The sequence below is a fragment of the Myotis yumanensis genome, unplaced genomic scaffold (assembly GCF_028538775.1).
Source record: "Myotis yumanensis isolate MYYU_CA2020_CCGP unplaced genomic scaffold, mMyoYum1.0.hap1 SCAF_2, whole genome shotgun sequence".
NCBI classification, from domain to species: domain Eukaryota; kingdom Metazoa; phylum Chordata; class Mammalia; order Chiroptera; family Vespertilionidae; genus Myotis; species Myotis yumanensis.
In genome coordinates, this window is record NW_027223753.1 from 7773553 (window position 1) to 7793504 (window position 19952).

At 40.7% G+C, this 19952-nt stretch overlaps 1 protein-coding gene across 3 annotated transcripts in view; it reads left to right on the forward strand.

The window, feature by feature from the left end:
* Positions 1 to 19952, forward strand: part of PRDM2 (PR/SET domain 2) — a 110537-nt gene that overhangs the window by 16611 nt on the left and 73974 nt on the right. For all 3 annotated transcript variants that reach the window (XR_011470194.1, XM_070404120.1, XM_070404121.1), the window contains exons 3-4: positions 14354 to 14471; positions 16144 to 16247. Coding sequence is in view for 2 of the 3 variants with exons in the window: in XM_070404120.1 (XP_070260221.1) it covers positions 14354 to 14471; positions 16144 to 16247 (222 nt within the window). In the remaining variant the exon portion in view is untranslated. The remainder of the gene's footprint in view (positions 1 to 14353; positions 14472 to 16143; positions 16248 to 19952) is intronic.

A 19952-nucleotide genomic window follows, 5' to 3' on the forward strand; every position in this document is an offset into this window, starting at 1 on the left:
ATTGTTGAGCAGTCATTATTTCAGTGGCTACAACTTTCACCTTAGGCTTAATAATGCTTTAATTCTTATATCTTATTAGGCTATTAGTATTTCTAATATTTTATTTCTTTGACACCTCACACATTCGCTTCAATATTTCATTTATATCAAATGAACTTGTATTTAAAGAAAGTCCACATGCCATTTAAAAGAGTTGTGACCATTTCTTTTTTTGGCTTTTTTACAGTTTCATTTTGCGTTTGACAAGTTTTAATATCAGATCTGCAGAGGACTGCCTTTGATGCTAAATGCCAAATATCAATGGAAAAGGGTCCTCTTATGTTTCTAATGGTTAGCACATTTCTGATGTGGGTGTAATTCAAATGGCCTGGTAGTAATGAAACTTTTATTTGTATTATAAAAAGTCCACTTTTTATGAGTAAAATTTCAGCATCTTTAGTTATATTTTCTTTATTTGAGGAATATTAGTTACATGATATTTAGTCCTGATTATTATGTCATGGCAAAAAAAATCTATGAGTGTTTCTGAATAGTTATCCCAGTAATTTTTAAAAATTAAGAATTGCCGAAACCGGTTTGGCTCAGTGGATAGAGCATCGGCCTGCGGCCGATTCCGGTCAAGGGCATGTACCTGGGTTGCGGGAACATCCCCAGTAGGAGATGTGCAGGAGGCAGCTGATCGATGTTTCTCTCTCATCGATGTTTCTAACTCTCTATCTCTCTCCCTTCCTCTCTGTAAAAAATCAATAACATATATTTAAAAAGAAATTAAGAATTGTTTCAGGACATTTTATGTTTTTCCCTCTTGTATTTATTCTTCTCATTTGCAGCCAGTGAAAATGAGCAATGCATGCTTCCAAACTTCTAAATAACTATACAAAAGTGTAGATATTCAAAAAGTTTTAACTTGAACCAGATTTGTAATTCAAATCTTGATGGTGAGTTTGGGGTTAGATTTTTCTCTCTAGGGACTGATACATATAGCTTTGATGAATGTTAGCTGTCAGATCTGGCCCTTGTAATGGGTGTGGTCTCTAAGACAATACACAGCATCATTCATCCATGTATGCCTGGCAGCCAAGTTTTAGGGACTAAAGGACCCTAGGAGTGAGCATACCATATTGTTTACAAGTTAGTCCTTTAGAGGAAGCGAGAGTTCAAAGCCCCAAGCGTGCTGGTATTTTAAGCACTGACTATTGAAGCAGCCTCTGGACTGCTCAGTGTTACCCATGCGTTTCGAGTGGTCGCTTGCGAGGCTTTCCCTCCAGTCCCAGCCCTGGGTTCCTGGAGCCAAGGCCCACTTGGTCTTTATCCTTCTTTCTCTTCTGGTCTGTTCTCCGCTCAGCACTTACCCCTTTCCTACTATCTCTTGTTTTCCCAATTTAGAACCCAGCTTGCTTTCCATGTGAGCCTTTGTTCTTCTAACTGAGCCCAGGCCTGATTGGCAGGCAAGAGGAGCAACTCTCTACCTCCTTCCCTCGCTGTCCACTTTCTTTTCTCTCCATTTGCAAATCATAGATATCCTTTACTCCACTTACTTTACACATCCTTCTAAATATTAAACTTCGAGATGTTCCACTATTTTTCTTCTCTTTTTTCCTTAGATTTATTTAGCAGAATCCAGAACTTTATAAATGGTTCTCTCGTTGAAGAGTTTAGAATGCTTTATAGAAGTTCCTCACCTCCTTTCCTTCAATGTCCTTCGTTATAATGTTGATGAGATGCCTTAGGAAGTTAACTCTTGTTTGTATCACTTAGCCCTATGCTAAAATTGTTTCATTTTACCACATTTCACTTAAAGTTGCACAATCTATGAATGACATTAAATGAGGACTTACTGTACTTTTATAGAACATAAAAGTGAGTGCAGTTCCATAATGCAACTCTGCTCAAAGTAGCTTAAAGTAGGTATGTTAGAGTTTAATGCCATATTCCTATCTGTTGAGTGCTTACCCAGCATGCCAGGCATTTCGTTATCGCACGTACATTTTCTTATTAATTCAGTCTTCATACCCACCCTGTGAAGTACAGGTTTTTTAACCATTTTATGGATGAAGACATTAAGGCCCAGAGAGGTGGCTTGGCCATGATCATTCAGACATGTGGTAGGTCTCTGATTCACACCCAGGCCTGTAGATTCCAAAGCCTGGTTCTTGCTCACTGTGCTATATTGCTATATCAGGATAAGCTGTGTGATGCCGTGCTAACAGGCTGCTCCAAAATCTTTGGGGCTTAACACAGCAGCCATTTATTTCTGTTTCTAAGTACACATCCATTGTGGCTCTGCTATTGTGGTTGCTCAAGAACCAGGGATGATGGAGGCTTTGTCTCAACACATGTCACTTCTGTTTACATTTAACTGGCCAAAGTTAATCATATGGCCACATGTAATTTAAAACTCAGGTAGGGGGAGCAGAGCATTCCGTCAAGTGCCTAGGAGGAGAGGAGAACTGTAATATTGGGGTATAGCCCCAGTCATTCCAGCTTTATTGATATATATTTAATGTATAACATTCTGTAGTCTTTCACCTTGATGATTTAATACAATGGCCTTGATTACCAATTTATCAAGTCACACTTAATTTTCTAAAAAGAACCTTTGTATAACTCTTATTACTAATATTTGAAACTTCTACCAGTATAGTAGCTTATGATTGCAGCATCTCTCTGTCCTCATCAGTAATCTGTGGTAATGCCAGCAGTTTAGCCTTCTAAACTTGTTTTAAAGTCTTACATACAAAAAAAAAATCAAAAGGAAGGTATAATCACTTGATGCTGCAAATGTAACCCTGAGAACTGTGATAAGCCATCCATATTTCCATCATCTTCACTGTGCTGAAGTTCATTCATCCCATCACTCATCCTGCATAGACTGCATCCCAGTGTGCTGTGGATTCTGCAGTGAAGCAGATAGGTAAGGGCTCTGCTCTGCAACTTACATACTCGCAGAGGGCGACAGTGCAGAAGCAGGAAGATAAGTTCAGACTGAAAAGTGCTGTGAAGACAGTGCAGCAAGGTAATGTGATAAGGAATGCTGGGTGAAGGTAGGGGGAGGTTCTCTGGATTACATGGTCAGAGAAGGCTATTCCAGAAGGGTGATTAACAATAGAATCATAATAAATTAATAGAATTCTTAATAATAATAATTGAATAATAGGCCTAAGTAATAAGCAAGAACCAGATATATGAGGATCTTGGGAAAGAAAATTCTAGGCAGAGTGAACAACAGACAGTACAAAGGCCTTGAGGTGGGAATGAGCTTGCTGGTTCAAGGCACGGAACAAGCCAGGGCTGGAGCTTGGCAATATGTGGGACTCGGGGACAAGATGAAGTTAGTATGTGAGGCAAGGGCCAGGTTTATAGGTCCTTAAAGGCCATGGGAAGAAGTTTATTTTTTATTATAAGTCCAGTGGGAAGCCACTGGACAGTGACATACTTTGGTTTCCATTTTTAGAATAGCATGCTCACTGTGCCATGAGACCGGATTGTAAAGGGGCAAGAGTGTAGTAATACGTTTGTTCACTATTGAGATTAACACCATATTTGAGGACATTTTCTTCACTCGGACAACTTAATGGACCTGCCAGCTTTGTGCGGGAGGGTATTTTTTAATGTTTCAGAACTGTTTAACTGCTTTTCTTTTCCAAAGACGGTATATAAGATTTTCTTATCTATGTCCCCATCTGTTTATTGTTATTGCAGTCTTACTCATTCCTTAACCACATATAATTTAATGCTATTTCAGTAAACTGAAGCTTGTTTGATCCCCACCCCCACCCATTTTGCCCCAAGAATAGTAAAGAGTCTTTATTTCAAGTTTAATCGGAGTTCACAGAATTTGAGTATTTTAATACTCTTTAATTCTTGGATTTTTTTTTTTTTTTTTTTTTTTTTTTTTGCTGGTAACAATGATTACTATGGTGGTTATTAGTCTGTGGTAGCAATAATATATCTTATTTTGAATATATAATGATATGTCTTAATATTAAGCAGTATTACTCTAGTATTAGTTTTGATCAATTGGTATTTAAAAATCTTGGTGCTTTAATTAAATCAATTAAATCTGATATAATAATTTATGGCCATTGTCTGGGTAGAGTGTGTGAAAGTAGTACTTCCGTAAATTTAAACGAAATACCAGGAGAATTTCCTTATTCTAATATTTTAAACAATGAAAACATGAGTATATGCTGTCTATGTCAGGGGGTACATGCAGCTTATCTACAGGAGGCAGTGCCAGTGTCATGCTGTAGAGCAGAGTTAACTTACTCGTTCCAGTGAGTTTATCTGAGTGTGAGGAGAGGGAGTGGAGCAGGCTGGTTCTGAGGAGCAGAAGGGCGGGGGAGGTGAGTGGTCAGAGCTATGGGGTTGCTCAGTGGTCACTGCAAGGGCAGACCAGAGTAGACTTACTCAGGGAGAAGGGAAACTGAGGGTTTTGAATTGGTTTTGAAAAAAATCTCGATTAAAAAGTTGTTTTTCTTTGACATTGGTATTTTTGTTTTTTATTTTCTAGGAGATTAAAGTTTCATTTTAACATGATTTAAAGAGGAAAGTGTAAGACTTATTTACTTATTTATGTGCAGTAAGATGTACTCATTTGGAGTGTATGGTCCTGAATTTTCACACTGATGTTAACTACCACCTCTGTCAAGAGATGGTAGGACATTTCCATCATCCCAGAAAATTCCTTGCTATGGCTCTGAAGTTCTCCCCTCAGCCTCTGCCTCAGGCAGCCACTGATCGGCTCACTGTCCCTGTGGGTTGGCTTTTCCTGTTCTAGAATTTTTCATAAATGGAGTCATAAAGTACGTGCTCTTCTGTGTTTGTCTCCTTTTGGTCAGTGTAATGTTTGAGCTTTATCCAGTTGTGTATATCAGTAGTTTATTCCTTTTATAGGAAATACTAGAGGCCTGGTGCACGAAATTTCGTGCACTAAGCTGGGGTCTTTCAGTCTGGCCTGCACCCTCTCACAGCCCGGGATCCCTCAGGAAATGTCTGCCAGCTGGTCAGACATCCCTCTCACAGTCCGGGACCCCTTGCTCCTTACTGCCCACCTTGCAGCAGAGGCAGGAGAGGCTCCCGCCACTGCTGCTGCACTTGCCAGCCATGAGCCTGGCTTCTGGCTGAGCGGTGCTCCCCTTGTGGGAGCGCACTGACCAACGGGGCAGCTCCAGCATTGAACATCTGCCATCTAGTGGTCAGTGTGCGTCATAGTGACCGGTTGTTCTGCTGTTCAGTCGATTTGCATATTAGGGTTTTATTATATAGGATTTCATGGGCCATCACCTGACCATCTAGATAAAATCTCTTCATACCATGTTTCTAAAGGTTAGGGGAAACCCTGGGATAGCTTTCTATCTTTAATTTTAGATAGCTCTTCTACTTTTTTCTAATTCTAAAAATATATATTGTGTAAAAAATTGAAACCACTTTTGCTATTTTAGCATATTATTAACATTGAATTTTATTTTTATAAGTAATTACTTGTTTCTATAACTACAAATGCAAATTTGATTTTTCATACTTTTTAAAAAAGTCTTCCAACTAAGATGGTTTCTATCCATGATGACTTAAACCTCAATTAATGAGTGTATAGTTGAGGAAATTAATTTGTTTAATAATGATGGCACTTAAATTTCATTTTGAATCACATATTCTACTAAATTTATAAATTAGCAATTTATAAAATAAAATCAAGTACAATGTCTTTCTGAAGATAATTGAATTATTTTTGAAATTTGAAAAAAAATTTAGGAACTTGAACAGTATTTCCCTGTGTAATATAGAAGACTGTGGCAAGAAGGCTTGCATTTTATGTTACTCTGCTATTAATGCTTTGGTAGAGAAGGTGTCAGGATTGTTTAGCTCTGCCTCACTTTAGTTATCTTGTGACTCACATTCCACCTTCAGTCCTGGCTCTGCCAATCCAGCTGCGTGACCTTGAGCAAGTCACTGACTTTTTGGTATTTGCTTTCTCACCTGTTAAATAGGAATAGTAGTGCTGCCCACCCCATGCAATTGTGGTCAAGAGCAAAGTGAATAAACATAAAACACTAAGGTTAGTGCCTGGCATATATGTAGGAAACACTGTGTGTCATCATTCTTATTTTCAGGCAGTAACTAAGTCTTGATTCTGCCTTTATAAAATACCTTCTTATTGAGCTCACTGTTCGATTCCTGGTCAGGGTACATGCCTGGGTTGCAGGCTCGATCCCAACTAGGGGGCATGCAGGAAGCAGTGGATGGATGATTCTCTCTCATCATTGATGTTTCTTTCTTTCTTTTTTTTTTACCTTTTTTTTTTTTTAAATTAAATCTTCATTGTTCAGATTATTACAGTTGTTCCTCCGCCCCCCCCACCCATAGCTCCCCTTCACCCGGTTCCCACCCCACCCTCTGCCCTTACCCCCCCCCCCCCCCACTGTCCTCATCCATAGGTGTACAATTTTTTTCCAGTCTCTTCCCGAACCCCCCACACCCTCACATCCCCTCCCCCCTGAGAATTGTCAGTCCACTCCCTTTCTATGCCCCTGATTCTATTATATTCACCAGTTTATTCTGGTCATCAGATTATTTATTCACTTGATTTTTAGATTCACTTGTTGATAGATATGTATTTGTTGTTCATAATTTTTATCTTTACCTTTTTCTTCTTCCTCTTCTTAAAGGATACCTTTCAGCATTTCATATAATACTGGTTTGGTGGTGATGAACTCCTTTAGCTTTTTCTTATCTGTGAAGCTCTTTATCTGACCTTCAATTCTGAATGATAGCTTTGCTGGGTAAAGTAATCTTGGTTGTAGATTCTTGCTATTCATCACTTTGAATATTTCTTGCCACTCCCTTCTGGCCTGCAGTTTCTATTGAGAAATCAGCTGACAATCTTATGGGTACTCCCTTGTAGGTAGGTAACTTTTTCTCTTGCTGCTTTTAAGATACTCTCTTTGTCTTTTGCTCTTGGCATTTTAATGATGATGTGTCTTGGTGTGGTCCTCTTTGGATTCCTTTTGTTTGGGGTTTTCTGCGCTTCCTGGACTTGTAAGTCTATTTCTTTCACCAGGTAGGGGAAGTTTTCTGTCATTATTTCTTCAAATAGGTTTTCAATATCTTGCTCTCTCTCTTCTTCTGGCACCCCCATAATTCGGATGTTGGAATGCTTGAAGTTGTCCCAGAGGCTCCTTACACTATCTTCATATTTTTGGATTCTTTTTTCTTTTTGTTTTTCCGGTTGGGTGTTTTTTGCTTCTTCGTATTTCAAATGTCTGACTTGATTCTTGTGATTCTCTAGTCTACTGTTGGATCTCTGTATAATATTCTTTATTTCAGTCAGTGTATGCTTAATTTCTAGTTGGACCTTTTTCGTATCCTCAAGGGTCTCACTAAATTTTTCGGCGGCTTCTAGAAAATTCTTGAAAAACCTTATAACCGTGGATTTGAACTCTATATCCAGTCATTTGCTTTCCTCCATTTCTGTCATTTGTGACCTTTTTCTTTGTCTCTGCATTTTTTATGCTTCCCTGTGTTGATAGAGTGGCTTTCTGTGCTAGGTGTCCTATAGGGCCCAGTGGCTCAGCCTCCCTAATTACTTGAGGTGGACACTCTTGGTGCACCCCTTTGTGGGCTTTGTGCACAGTCTTGTTGTAGTTAAGCCTTGATTGTTATAGGTATCACTGGGAGGAATTGACCTCCAGGCCAATTGGCTGTGAGAATCAGCTGTGTCTGCAGTGGGAGAACATCTGTGCTGGAGACACCCTTATGGGGCAAGACTTGCTTCAGTGGGGCTTTGGAGCCCACTGAGTCTGCCCCCTGAATGTGTCCCTTATGGATCTGAGGAATTGTAATCTAGATGGTCCCACTCTGACCACTGGGTACACTGGCTCTTGTATCTCAAGGAGGTGCTAATACAGTCTCTGCCTGAGGCTACCCAGCAGGAGCTACGGAGAGATCTGCAGATTCCTCTTCTTTGGGGTTTGGAGGCCCAGCTGTGAAGCAATGCAAGCTGCTGTGGGGCCTTGGGCCTTCTTTTGAATGTTCTGGGTCTCTCTGACCCAGCTGCAGTTTGTTAGGTAATTTTAGATTGCAGAGGACAGGCCATTCATATGCAAAAGCCTCTGTGTACAGCTTGGGTGGGGCGGGGTCTCAGGGAATTAACAGGGCGGAGCAAACAGCTATGGCTGATCCTCAGTCCTTCCCTAAGAGGCCCCGGGTCTCAGTGTCCCGTGGTAATCGCTACAAGCACCTCTGAGAGAAAGCTGCCCTTGAGTTCCGACTGCTGCCAGACAGTCCAGTTTCTCCCCGTATGAGTCTGGGTCCCCAGAGACTTGCCCGGAACTGGAGTTCAGAGCGGGAGCGTGTGACTCCCTCCCGATTGAAAAAGACAACTGTCCTCAGTTGCCAGCCCTTTCTGCACGCACCTCTGTACCTCTGCACTTTACTTCCGCACCTCCTCTGAGTCTCAGTGTGCTTTTCTCTTTCCTTCTAGTTGTAGAATTTCCACTCAGCCAGCCTTCCTGTGGTTCTGGATGATGTCTGTTTTGTCTTTTAGTTGTATTTTTGAAGTGGTTGTGCGAGGCAGCAATAGCTGGTGTTTACCTATGCCGCCATCTTGGTTTCTCCTCTCATCATTGATGTTTCTATCTCTCCCTCTCCCTTCCTCTCTGAAATCAATAAAAAATGTATTTAAAGAAACTTTTTAATAAAATAAAATAACTTCTTATCACTGTCATTGCTTGAGTTCAGACCCAAACAACCTTTGTTTGGGCTGTTATAGAAACTTCCTAATTGATTACCTCACTGACATCTCTCCCCATTGAATCATTTTCCCCGTGTCTTAAGTACTATACTTATACAACATAAAACTGACAATATAGGAAATCAGAGAAGTGGACAATCATCATGAGTTGTTTAGAATGTCTTCATGGATGAACTGGGATTTGAACTTGACCTGGAAGGATGTAGAGAATATTGACTGGCAGAAGAATTGAGGGCCATAAGGACCAGTGGCCTGGGTTCATTAGCAACTAAAAGCCTGAATTGCAAAAGCCCCAGAGGAGTAAGAGATCTAGTTTGGTGAAGGGAGGAGGAGCCAGAAGTTGGTGCCTGTAGGGGCCAGGGAGTAAAATATGGAATAGAAAACCTCATGACATCCTGTCACTCCCCTGACCAAAACCTTCTGGTGGGGTCCCACCACTCTCCTCATGCCATCCAGTCTCTGTGTCCTGGCCCTCAGGGCTCTGCAGGTTCTGGTGGTGGCCCTCTGCTTGCTCCCTGGGTCACTCTGACCTGGCCATAGTGGCCTCTTTTCCTAAACATGCCAAGCTCTTTGTCTCCTCAGACTTTCCCTGGAATGCTCAATCCTTAACACATGGCCTTATTCATAAATCAGAACATTTTGAAACCTAAGATTAATCCCATTCCATTAGCCAGCAGAATGTCATAGCTTCCCCCAAACTTTCCTCTCCATGCCTAAGAGTGAAGAAGGCAGATAACATTTTAGTATTATTTTAAAAACTAGCTCATGGACCCCCGAGAGGGACTTCCCAGGCATCCCCGGACTAAAGTGTGAGACTCCACTGGTTAAAATGTGGACTCTGGAGTCTGACTATGTGGACTTGATCTTGGCTCCACTACTTTAACATCTTGTAGTTTAGGGAAGTTACTTGACAGAGCTACGCCACTGCATCGTATTTGAAAGTTCAGACCCTGAAGCCCAACTATCTGGGTTTGTACCCTAGCTCTGCCACTCATTAACTACAGCTATGGGCAGGTTTCAGTTTTCATCTGTAAAAGGGATCATAAAATTACAGCCGGAGTGGTAGTGTAAAGGTTAAACGAGGTAATGCATAGAAAGTGCTTGGAGTAGTGTCTGAGTGTTAGCTTTGGTATTGTTGTGAGGTAATGCATAGACAGTGCTTAGCGTAGATCTTGGCCCAGAGGAAGGAATAAATGTCATGCTCCCTAAGTTCTCCTGCACCCCCCAACATGGCAGAGGATAGTCGTCCTGGGCTAGAGGAAAGGTGTGAGGAGGAAGCTGCAGAGGGGCCTTTCAGATGCTCCCTCCACAGCTGGAAGAACTGGAGAGTCAAAATCTCTCTGAGGTTTTTGTGTGCTGGGAAGCAGGAGAAGAGCAATTCCTCTAGCCAGTGAGCTTTGTGGGGAGGGGGCCAGATCAGCTTTACTAACTAACCATTGTTTCTTCACCGCTCAGCACAGGGCCCTGCAGGCACCCAGGAGTGTTTGTTAATCATTGAGTGGTGGACTGAGTGCAGGAGGTCCGCTTGGCCATTTATTGGGGAGGGGAGTGAATATTAACTACATTTGAGATTGAGGTAAGAAGTTGGAGACATCAAATTAACAAGATCAATTAATAGTTAACAACTAAGTAACTTATGGAATTAGGTATGTTAATTAAATTAACTTAAATTTAATGTGTTAGTTACATTTAATACATACCATTCCAGATCAGTTCATTGAAATAAAGAGCTCTTGTGTTTCCTATTGCATAATAGAGAAGTCTGGAAGTCCTTGTAACTTCCTCCATACTTATCACAGTGATCAGTGTTAAAAGCCTTAAAATGCAAATGGGCCTTTATTCTGGGATAGCAAGGATGGGGTCCTGGGAGGAGCAGCAGCCAGGGTTCCTTCCTAGAGCTTGCAGCCTGGTCTGTGGTTGGCACCTTCGGTGTAGATCAGCAAGTGGTGATACATTTCTCCTAAGGTATTACTCCTGCCTTCCTCACCTTCTCTGCTCTGCACACATTGGTCTTTGCCAGTCTCTTCTCTGAGCACACCAAGCTTTTTCCTAACTCAGCAGTGGTCCTTGCTGTTCACTTTCCTGGCATATTTCACTCCATATCGCTGCGTGATTCTTCCTAGGTGTAGAGAGGTCTTCCCTGAGCACTCTGTCTAAAGTAGCACCCTACCCTCTCCATTACTGTCTTTCTTGTGCTTGGTTTTCCTGTAGAGCATCAAATTGTATATCTGATTTTATTTGCCTTCCTTACTAGAGGGAAACATTGTTAAGGCAAATGTGATGCCTGAAACATTGCTTGGCCATAGGAGGGACTCAGAAATATTTTACTAAATTAATTGATTAGATATTGCAATTTCTTGTAGACAGTATCGATCTGGGACCAAGTTGGATGACCCTGTTTACAATATATTACATCTGATACTATCAAGATATATACAAAAAAGAGATTCCAGTTTTATTGAGTGTGTGAGGGATTTTTAAAGCGTTCTTTTTGTTCCAAAGGTTTAATTTATAAATTGGTTGCTTTAAATTGAGAACATATCATATATTCCAAAAGAGGGTTCTTGTATCAACCCAGAAAAATACCTATCTCAGATGCAAGAAATTCAGGCACACATGGAGAAAATACTTCCTGATAGATGACCCTGCTATTTTATTTCTATCCCTCCTTTTTCTAAAAAAGATTTCAGTTAGCTTACAAGAATCATTTAGTCATTTATGTCTCCTGCTAAGCATTGGGGTGCAGCATTCAATAACGTATACACCATATGTCTTCATTGCACTCTGATGGGGAGGTACGTTAAACTTGAAATTATACAAATAATTGTTTAAAATTGTGATTAGACCTATGCAAGAAAAGGAAGGGGAGAGGATGGTTCTCCTTGGACAGGCCAACCCACCTCCTGCTTCTCGAATCACTGATTTTCTAAAAATGTTCCATGCAGTGGAAATTCCGACAGCCTGAGAGGCTAGAGGAAGGCCTCGGAGCTGCCAGGGCTGGATGGCTGCGTAGAGATGGAAGTTGAGTTCCGTTCTAGTGTGAAGGCTCTAAAATAAACAGAGAAATAGCTTTTCCCAACTAGGTAAATGAGCCCAAATTATAAATAATAGACTGGCTGAAAGCAGGTAAATAAAAGGGTAGGAGTTTTCCTTATTTCTTTCCCCTCTGGCAGCTCTGCTGAGGTCCTTTATATTCACAGTGTTTCACAAATGTTAATATTCCTGGTCTCCAACTTACACTGATGTTACACATTTCCTGTGGGAATGACCATTCTGTCTTAGTACCGTCATCTGCTGACCTTTCCGTGGACGATTGGAGGTTTTAGGGTAGATGTTCTTAGGTTATATTCCAGCAGAATCTTTTTTTTTCTTTCAGTTTCATTAAGGTGTAATTGACAAATCTGTAAGATATTTAAATTATACATTGTAGTGAATTGATATACATACATGTTTTGAAAGCATTCCCATCTTCCAATTAGTTAAGATATCCATCACCTCTCATATCATATTTATCCTTTTGTGTGTGTTTGTGAACATTTAAGTTCTATTCTCTTTGCAAATTTCATTCAGTAACAGTGTTATCAACTATAGTCATCATGTTTTACTTTAGAGACGCAAACCTAATCTAGCAGAATCTTAACTGGAAACCCCACAGTGGTTATGAGCTTGGGCTCTGGGGTCAGACAGACAAGGTTCAAATTATGGCCCTGAGCAACTTAGACAGTTTCCCTAGGCCTCTTCATGTATGTTTGTGTGTGTTGTCTGGAGGAGGCACTGACAGTCCCTGCCTCCTGTTCTGTTTGGAGTAAACTCTATCATGCATGTAAGATGGTTAGCACAGTGCCCTACAAGGAGTCCCCAGGGAGCTTCTGAGGGCATATGAAGTTGTTGTTAATAATACTGTGATAGTGCCTGGAAATATCAGTTTAGCTTAGCTGACTGTCTTTTCAAAGCTCCTGGGGAGGTTAAATGATGTCAAATTCTTTAAAATCTTTGCTTCGGAGTCCATCCGAAAAAGGGGAAAAACTTTTACTGGAAGTGATAGGACTCATAACTCGGGCTAGTACTTGTTAATATTGCTTAATTTATCAGTGTTAAAAAAAAACAAAACTATTATATAGCCTAGGGTACCAACTACCAATTTTATACCTTTCTCCGCTTTGAAAAAAATGTATTCACGTTTCCATAATTCTAGTTTATAGATTACAATTTTAAAAACGGGCACTATATTTAGAAGTGAGAAATTTTTACACTTTAGCTACTTAAAAATACCACAGGGTCATTTTCTGGAGCACATTTTTGGCATTCCCATATTTTGGAAGGCACTTAACTTGTGTGTGATGATGTTGGGGCCAAAGCTTCTGAGGCATATGCACTGCTGACTGCTCCATCCCAGGCAGCAACCCAGGTCTTCACTGTCTGCTTTTGTGCATTCAGCTCAAAGCAGGCCCGAGAGACCTTCATTATGACTTGCTCATTGCTGTGGGATTTCTTTCTCTTGAAGCAGCCTATTGGTAGTTTTTGAAACAATTGAAATTCTGGGAGTACTCAAATTTGGATGATATTCTTTTCTTGGCACAAAACTTTCTCAAAAACTACAAGAGCTTGATTGTTGTGGGAAAATTAATCTTTTTAGCTTAGAGTTTGCTTTTTGCCCACGTTGGTTTCTTTGAAAGTTCTTGGGGGAATGTTTCCCTTTGCAGTGAAATAAAGAACACTCGGACTACAAAACCCAGCATTCTTAGGTGTCATGATACACACATGAGTTCTTTAGGGTATATTTGGTACCAGTTAACAGATGCTTGGTTTCCCTTTGACTTGAAAGTTATTTGTAAAATAATAGTCATGTTTTACCAGTTGACTTAAATCTCCCCTTTTCATCCCCTCCTATACATATTTAATAGTAATCTTATTTCTTAAGATTACAGTGAATTTGAACATATACCTTGGTTAGTATAAAAATGTCTTTCTTAGAGACTGTGTGATATTGTGGTGACTTTGCTATTTAATGACTTGGTAGATGGTGGTGAATTACTGTGTCCTGGAAAGTTGTACTTCCCATGAAGGTCCAGAATAAGTTCCAGTGCTCTTGGTTGGAATAGTCAAGGCTCTGCCAGGGGTATTGGTGGTGGAGATTAAAGCATGGATCAGGTGGGGTCCAGCTGGCCACTGTGGCCTTTACAGTATGTGCTGAAGGCATTCACTTAATAAGGAGTGTTGATGGTGAGTTTTTATATGTTCTAAAATGCTGATGGTAGCCTTTGACTTAAGAGTAAGTGTAAGCTTAAACTGCCAGATTCTCTGGGAGTTTAAAGCAATATGGCACCAGAGATTACATATTTTGAAAATGGCTGTGGGTGGCTGGAACAAAACAGATTAACGCAGACATGCTTGAAGGTCAGTGGTTTCCTTTGGAGACTCACAAACAGACATCAAAGCAACTCTGAAATGCTTGACATCATGGGCTTGGGCTTGGGCTTGGCTTGCCAGATTTAGCTTTCAGTTACATGTTTGCATATTTGCTTATTGGACCGGAAAAAAACAAAATGCTAACTGGGATTTCTTCGTTTTGCTATGATCCTTCTGTTTCTTGACTTGCAGAACACTACTGAGCCTGTGGCAACCGCTGAGACCCTGGCCGAGGTACCCGAACATGTGCTCCGAGGACTTCCCGAGGAAGTGAGGCTTTTCCCATCTGCTGTTGACAAGGCTCGGATTGGTGAGTCCTAGGGTCCGAGAAGGAGCAGGGGAAGGGATTGCAGGCTGCAGGCAGACTTCTTTGGGGCATTTAAGGTAGGGAGCTCCCCATAAAAGCAGCAGATTTGTACTCTGACTTAGAAGATTATGTGGTGTTTATGCAGTTTCCAGTCACGAATCCAGGGTGGACATAGATCTTGTGTGTTTGATCTTATTTTTATGTTTTAATCTTTGGTCATAAGGCAAAGGAAATAAATGATAAAAATTTAGTCAAAGTACAGTCTTGGAATATATCATGTTTATATCCTGTGGTTTTTTTTTTTTAAGATGTGCTTTTGATATTATAATTTATGTATATATATGTGTGAATAAATTTTTAATAAATGCTTTTTCTGATCCTCATTGGAATCTATTCAGTAACTTGAGCATTTAAATTGTATCATTCACATGAAAGTGTTCGATTTTATAGCTCCACTAATTTATTATTAGCTGTTATCAAACAGGATTCATAGCAGACTTACAGAAAAGTGGGATTCGTACATCCTACCTGAACAGGACTGGCTGAGATGCCACCATCCTGTATGTGAGGAAACTGAGGCCAGGAGATGAGGGAACCAGTTGTCAGCGGGAGCCACTGCTGGGCACCGGTTCCCTTGACTCCGGGTGGCCTCCTGCCATTTTAGCCACTGCTGCTTCATCTGCCTGTTTGCCTTATGGCCAGTTCAGAGGAAATAGAAACACCCTTAAGAACACCACAGAACAGCATACTTCTTGGCTGTTTGAAACTCCGCAAAGTGAGTTGTCCCCATAGCTAAGATTTTAGGAAACAGTGAGGAGAGGGTTTTTCATTTTGAACAAACAAACTTTAAAAATATTTATTAAAAAACCTATATTTCTAACCCTTTATAAAAGCAACTCATGTTTATTGGAGATCCTTGAAGTCTGTAGAAAAATAGAAAGAAGAGTTTAAAAATTATTTGTAGTTTGACTATATTCCAGTATTTTTCTCTTTAATTGTGCTATTCTCCAAGTATTTGTGATTGTACTGTCCACCTAATTTTACATGTAAAAATTAAAAACAAGCAAATATATAAAACATTCCTTTTTATTATAAAACAAAATATGTTTTTTAGAGGCTATTTGGAAAATATAGAATATAAAGAAGAAAAATAAAAATCACTGTTGAAAACTTAACTTAATTTGCTTTCACCTGATCTTAGTTGATTTAAATCTTGCTTTTAGGCTGTCGTCTTTTAACTATTTTGTGAAACTGAATTGATTTTAGTGCTTCAATCTATTTTTTTTTCTTTCCACACCGAGAAGGGTGGTAAGACAATCTGAGTCACAGCTCCAGGTGATAGCGGCACTGTTAGACCTTGGTTCTTGAGTTTGGCAAAGACAGAATTCAGAGCCAAGAACTTGAGTACAAGACATTTATTTAGCCTTTTAGAAAAAAAAGTCACAGAGGCAGAAGAAGTGAGCCAACTGGGCTGTGTGGACTCAGGAAACAAGTTACAGAAGCAAAAGAAGGGCCCTTGGAACTTAAGAGAAAGAAAGCGAAAGATACAGGCATAAGGAAAAGAAAGGGGTGGGGGAAGGCACAGGTGTGCTCTAGAGAGAAAGAGAGAGCACACTAGTGCTTCAGTCTTTAAAGTAACCACATACATTATAAAAATATTGGTTTTCTTTTCTAGGTGTCTGGGCCACTAAACCAATTTTAAAAGGCAAAAAGTTTGGACCATTTGTTGGTGATAAGAAAAAAAGATCTCAGGTTAAGAATAATGTGTACATGTGGGAGGTAAGGAAGAATTTTGTGTTTTTTGTCTATCAGAGTTCTATACATTTAAACAAAATCTATTCTCTTAGGATCTGACATTCGGAAATTAAAACCACCATTTTAATGTGTTCTTTAAAAATCAAGAATATTTTTATTAAGTAGAAAATGTGTTTCCATGGATGCAGACTGCTGTTTACATTTGTATTTTAAGACTGCTTGGCCATCCTCAGCAATACTTGTCAAATCCACTCTTTATATCCCCTGTTCAGGGCTTTTGCTCTGCAGCCAAGACTTTCGTCTGTCACTTTACAGGCTTCCAGATAGACACCATAAAAGACACCCCAAGGTGGCCGCAAATAAAACACTGTTCGGGTCCTCTGCATTTTAGAAAATCATCTGTGTTGCTGGAATGTTCAGAGTTGAATATATTTAGCACATGGCACATTTATATTGTGCTTTGAACTTTTCAAAAGCCTTTTATTCGGTTTATTTCATGTTCTCCCAATAATCCTGGAAGAGCAGAACATTAGCACCCTCCTTACAGAGGTGAACTCCTCCTTCCTGTGGGGCCCAGATGTTGAGAGTGGTGTCGATGCAGAACTAGAATCCACATCTACGGACAGTGAGGCAATTAAAAAGGTTTCATTGGTTCATATCCTACCATTAGCTTTGTGACTCTGGCTAAAACCCTCAATTTTAAAATGAGAATAAAAAATATCTCATTAAGGTAGCTGTGAAGACAAAATATGTTGTTAATTGTTTCTTGGAGAGTTGCATGCGAATTCACCAGTTGTGTGGAATTTAGTTCAGATGAGGTACCCTCTGGAAACTCCTCATGTTCTTACAGGAACTGAGTGGTGTGACTCCTTTTGAAAGTAAGTGGAGTTTTTCGGTTGTGAGGAAAAGCATTCCAACCAGATTGTCTTAAATTGAGACACATCTGTTTCACATGTAAACATGCACAAGCCTAAAAATAAAATATGCATAGGAAGTGTCTGGATACTTTACATCAAGAAGTTCTGTGGCATTTGTATGTTTGAAGTATATTGTGGCTCTTCTCAATGTTATAAGCAGTGTTTCTTAACTTGAAATTCCGATGACTTCTCCCAATAATTTTGAGTTCTTTGTTGTGAATCCCTTATAATAAATCTAATGGCAGTTAACCCGAGGGGCTTTAGGAATGAGGACTTACCCTGAGGATAATTACATTTGCCATTTCACCACTTTTGAGGTAAGAGAGTGCTATATTTGTAGAAAAACTGCCCAGTCAAAATATGCTATTACCCTAAGTGGTCACAGGTATCTTGACTACAAAATTAGGCTCCAAACCGCATTTTTAATTTTACAAGTTTCCCAAGGGAAGCTAACAAATATGATCTTCTGGGTTAGTGTTCACCTGAGTGAGGATAATGTCAGGGACCCAGGAAATGTGTGCTTTACTTCTGGGTATAGAGCTAAGCTTGTACAAATGCCACTGATATTAAACCCAAGTTTATGGTACCTATTTTACCCAACATAGCAGTTTGATATTGTTGGGCATATTGTATAAATTATTAATGGTGCCTTTTCTCCATTAAGCTTCATTTATATTGAAATTTCTGCATAGTATGAATTCATAGTACCTTGGTGAAAATTGTGATTTGGAGCCATGGCATAATAGGGATTCAATTTCTACTATTAATATTCTTTCGTTAACTTAAAGATACTTCTGCTTACGTACTACCACAGTTTGTGAACCCTTATGACATTGCCAGTTCTTGTGGGTCAGGTATAAAGATTTAGTTTTTGTCAGGGCTGGCTTTTCCTTCCTCCAGTTAAAAAACAACAACAATCTGGAGTAGGGTTTTCAGGGCTGGGTGGAAAAGGTGAAGGGATTAAACAAACAAACAAAACAAACCTCTAGACACAGACAACAGTATGGTGATTACCAGAGGGAAAGGAAGTTATAGTAAGATAAATGTTGATGGAAGGAGACTTGACTTAGAGTGGTGAACACACAATACAATGTACAGATGATGTATTATAGAATTGTACACCTGAAACCTATATAATTTTATTAATATCACCCCAATGAATTAAATTTAAAAATTTGGATATCATTCACATAGTTCCAACCACAGGGTTTATATTCCATACAGAAACCCTTAAGCCTTTTGCTCTATTAAAAGTAGATATATATGACATATATATGAAGAAGTAACATTTGGCAAAGTACAGGGAGCATAAATTATAATGAACTTATCTACATACTAGAGGCCCAGTGCATAAAATTCATGCACGAGTAGGGTCCCTAAACCTGGCCGGTGATCAGGGCCAATTGAAGCCTTCTGGCTGCTGGCCGGGGCCTTCCTTCGTTCCATGCTGCCTCCTGGTGGTCATCGCACATTATAACGAGCGATCAAACTCCTGGTCAAACTCTCAAGGGGACAATTTGCATATTAGCCTTTTATAAAAGGCTAATATGCAAATTGACCCCTCAACTGGGAGTTCAGCTGCTCACTATGACATGTGCTGACCACCAGGGGGTGGCGCGATACATGGTGGGTGTTGGCGACGTGTTGCGACCTCTCACTGGCTACCTGGGGGCGGGGGTGATGGGGACAGAGGTGCGGTGAGAATGTGGGGTGTCTGCTGAGCTTGCTCTCACTCCCCCTGCTACCATCCCCCAGGAGGCCAGGGCTCCCGCACTGGGGAAGCCCCCATGCTCAGGTGCCAGGCGCTCTCAAGGAGCCTGCCCCGCACCTGCTCGGTCTCTCTGCTGGTACCACAGGGGCCAGTTGGGCTCCCCATGGGTTCACACAGGAGCCGGTCTGCGAGGCTGGCCGGGAGAGAGCGCGCTGGCCTCACGGCTTCCGTGTGGTGCCGCTGGGTGGCCAGAGGCCCACACTGCGCCCTGGCCCTCGGCGTCTTACTGCACTCACCACATCTCCACGTGGGGGCTCAGGCACCATGACTCTGGCGGAGGAGGTGCGTGGGATCCTGGGGGCCCAGGTGCTGCCCAGGGCTCAGAGGTCAGCTGGGACCTGCCCTTCCATGCCAGACACTCGCACTTCAATCACCGGCCAGGCCTAGTGACCATGCCTGTGCATGAATTTCATGCACCAGGCCTCTAGTATAGATATAAAAGGCTAATATGCTAAGTGTCCGACGGTCTGGGTGATGACATCACGTAGCAATGCCCGGCTTCCTCTCCTAGCGACAACTAGCCTCCTTGCAGTTTCTTCAGCCCAGGAACCTGACTTGCTTTATACACAGGTGGAAACATTTTACACTTTAAGCAAATGTCTGTGAAGCGTTTTCCCGTGCCTCATCTCATTTGATCCTCACAGAAGTCCTGGAGTAGGTAGATTGGACACTTGGTGGAATCCTATTTTTTTTTTTTTCATTATCTGGAAAACAGAGATTTAGAAAGCTTAGAAATTTGACCCGACTGAAAAGAAGTAAGAAATGGTGGACCTTGAAAATGACTTCAGGTTTTCTCATTGCACAGAATATAGTCAAACACTGCTGCAGTTAAGTATTTTACCCTTTTTTCTCTATCCTGATCTACAATAATAATCTGCTTCATGTTGATATTTACTGCTGTGTTGCTGACAATTACCTGAAAGAGAAGTTGAGGTGCTTCACTGGGCTGGAAAAAGTTTAGCTAAATCAGAAAGCAGGTCTAATTAAGCAAGTTTATTCTTTATCTATAAAAGGCTAAGTTGACTCACGCATGCACGATAC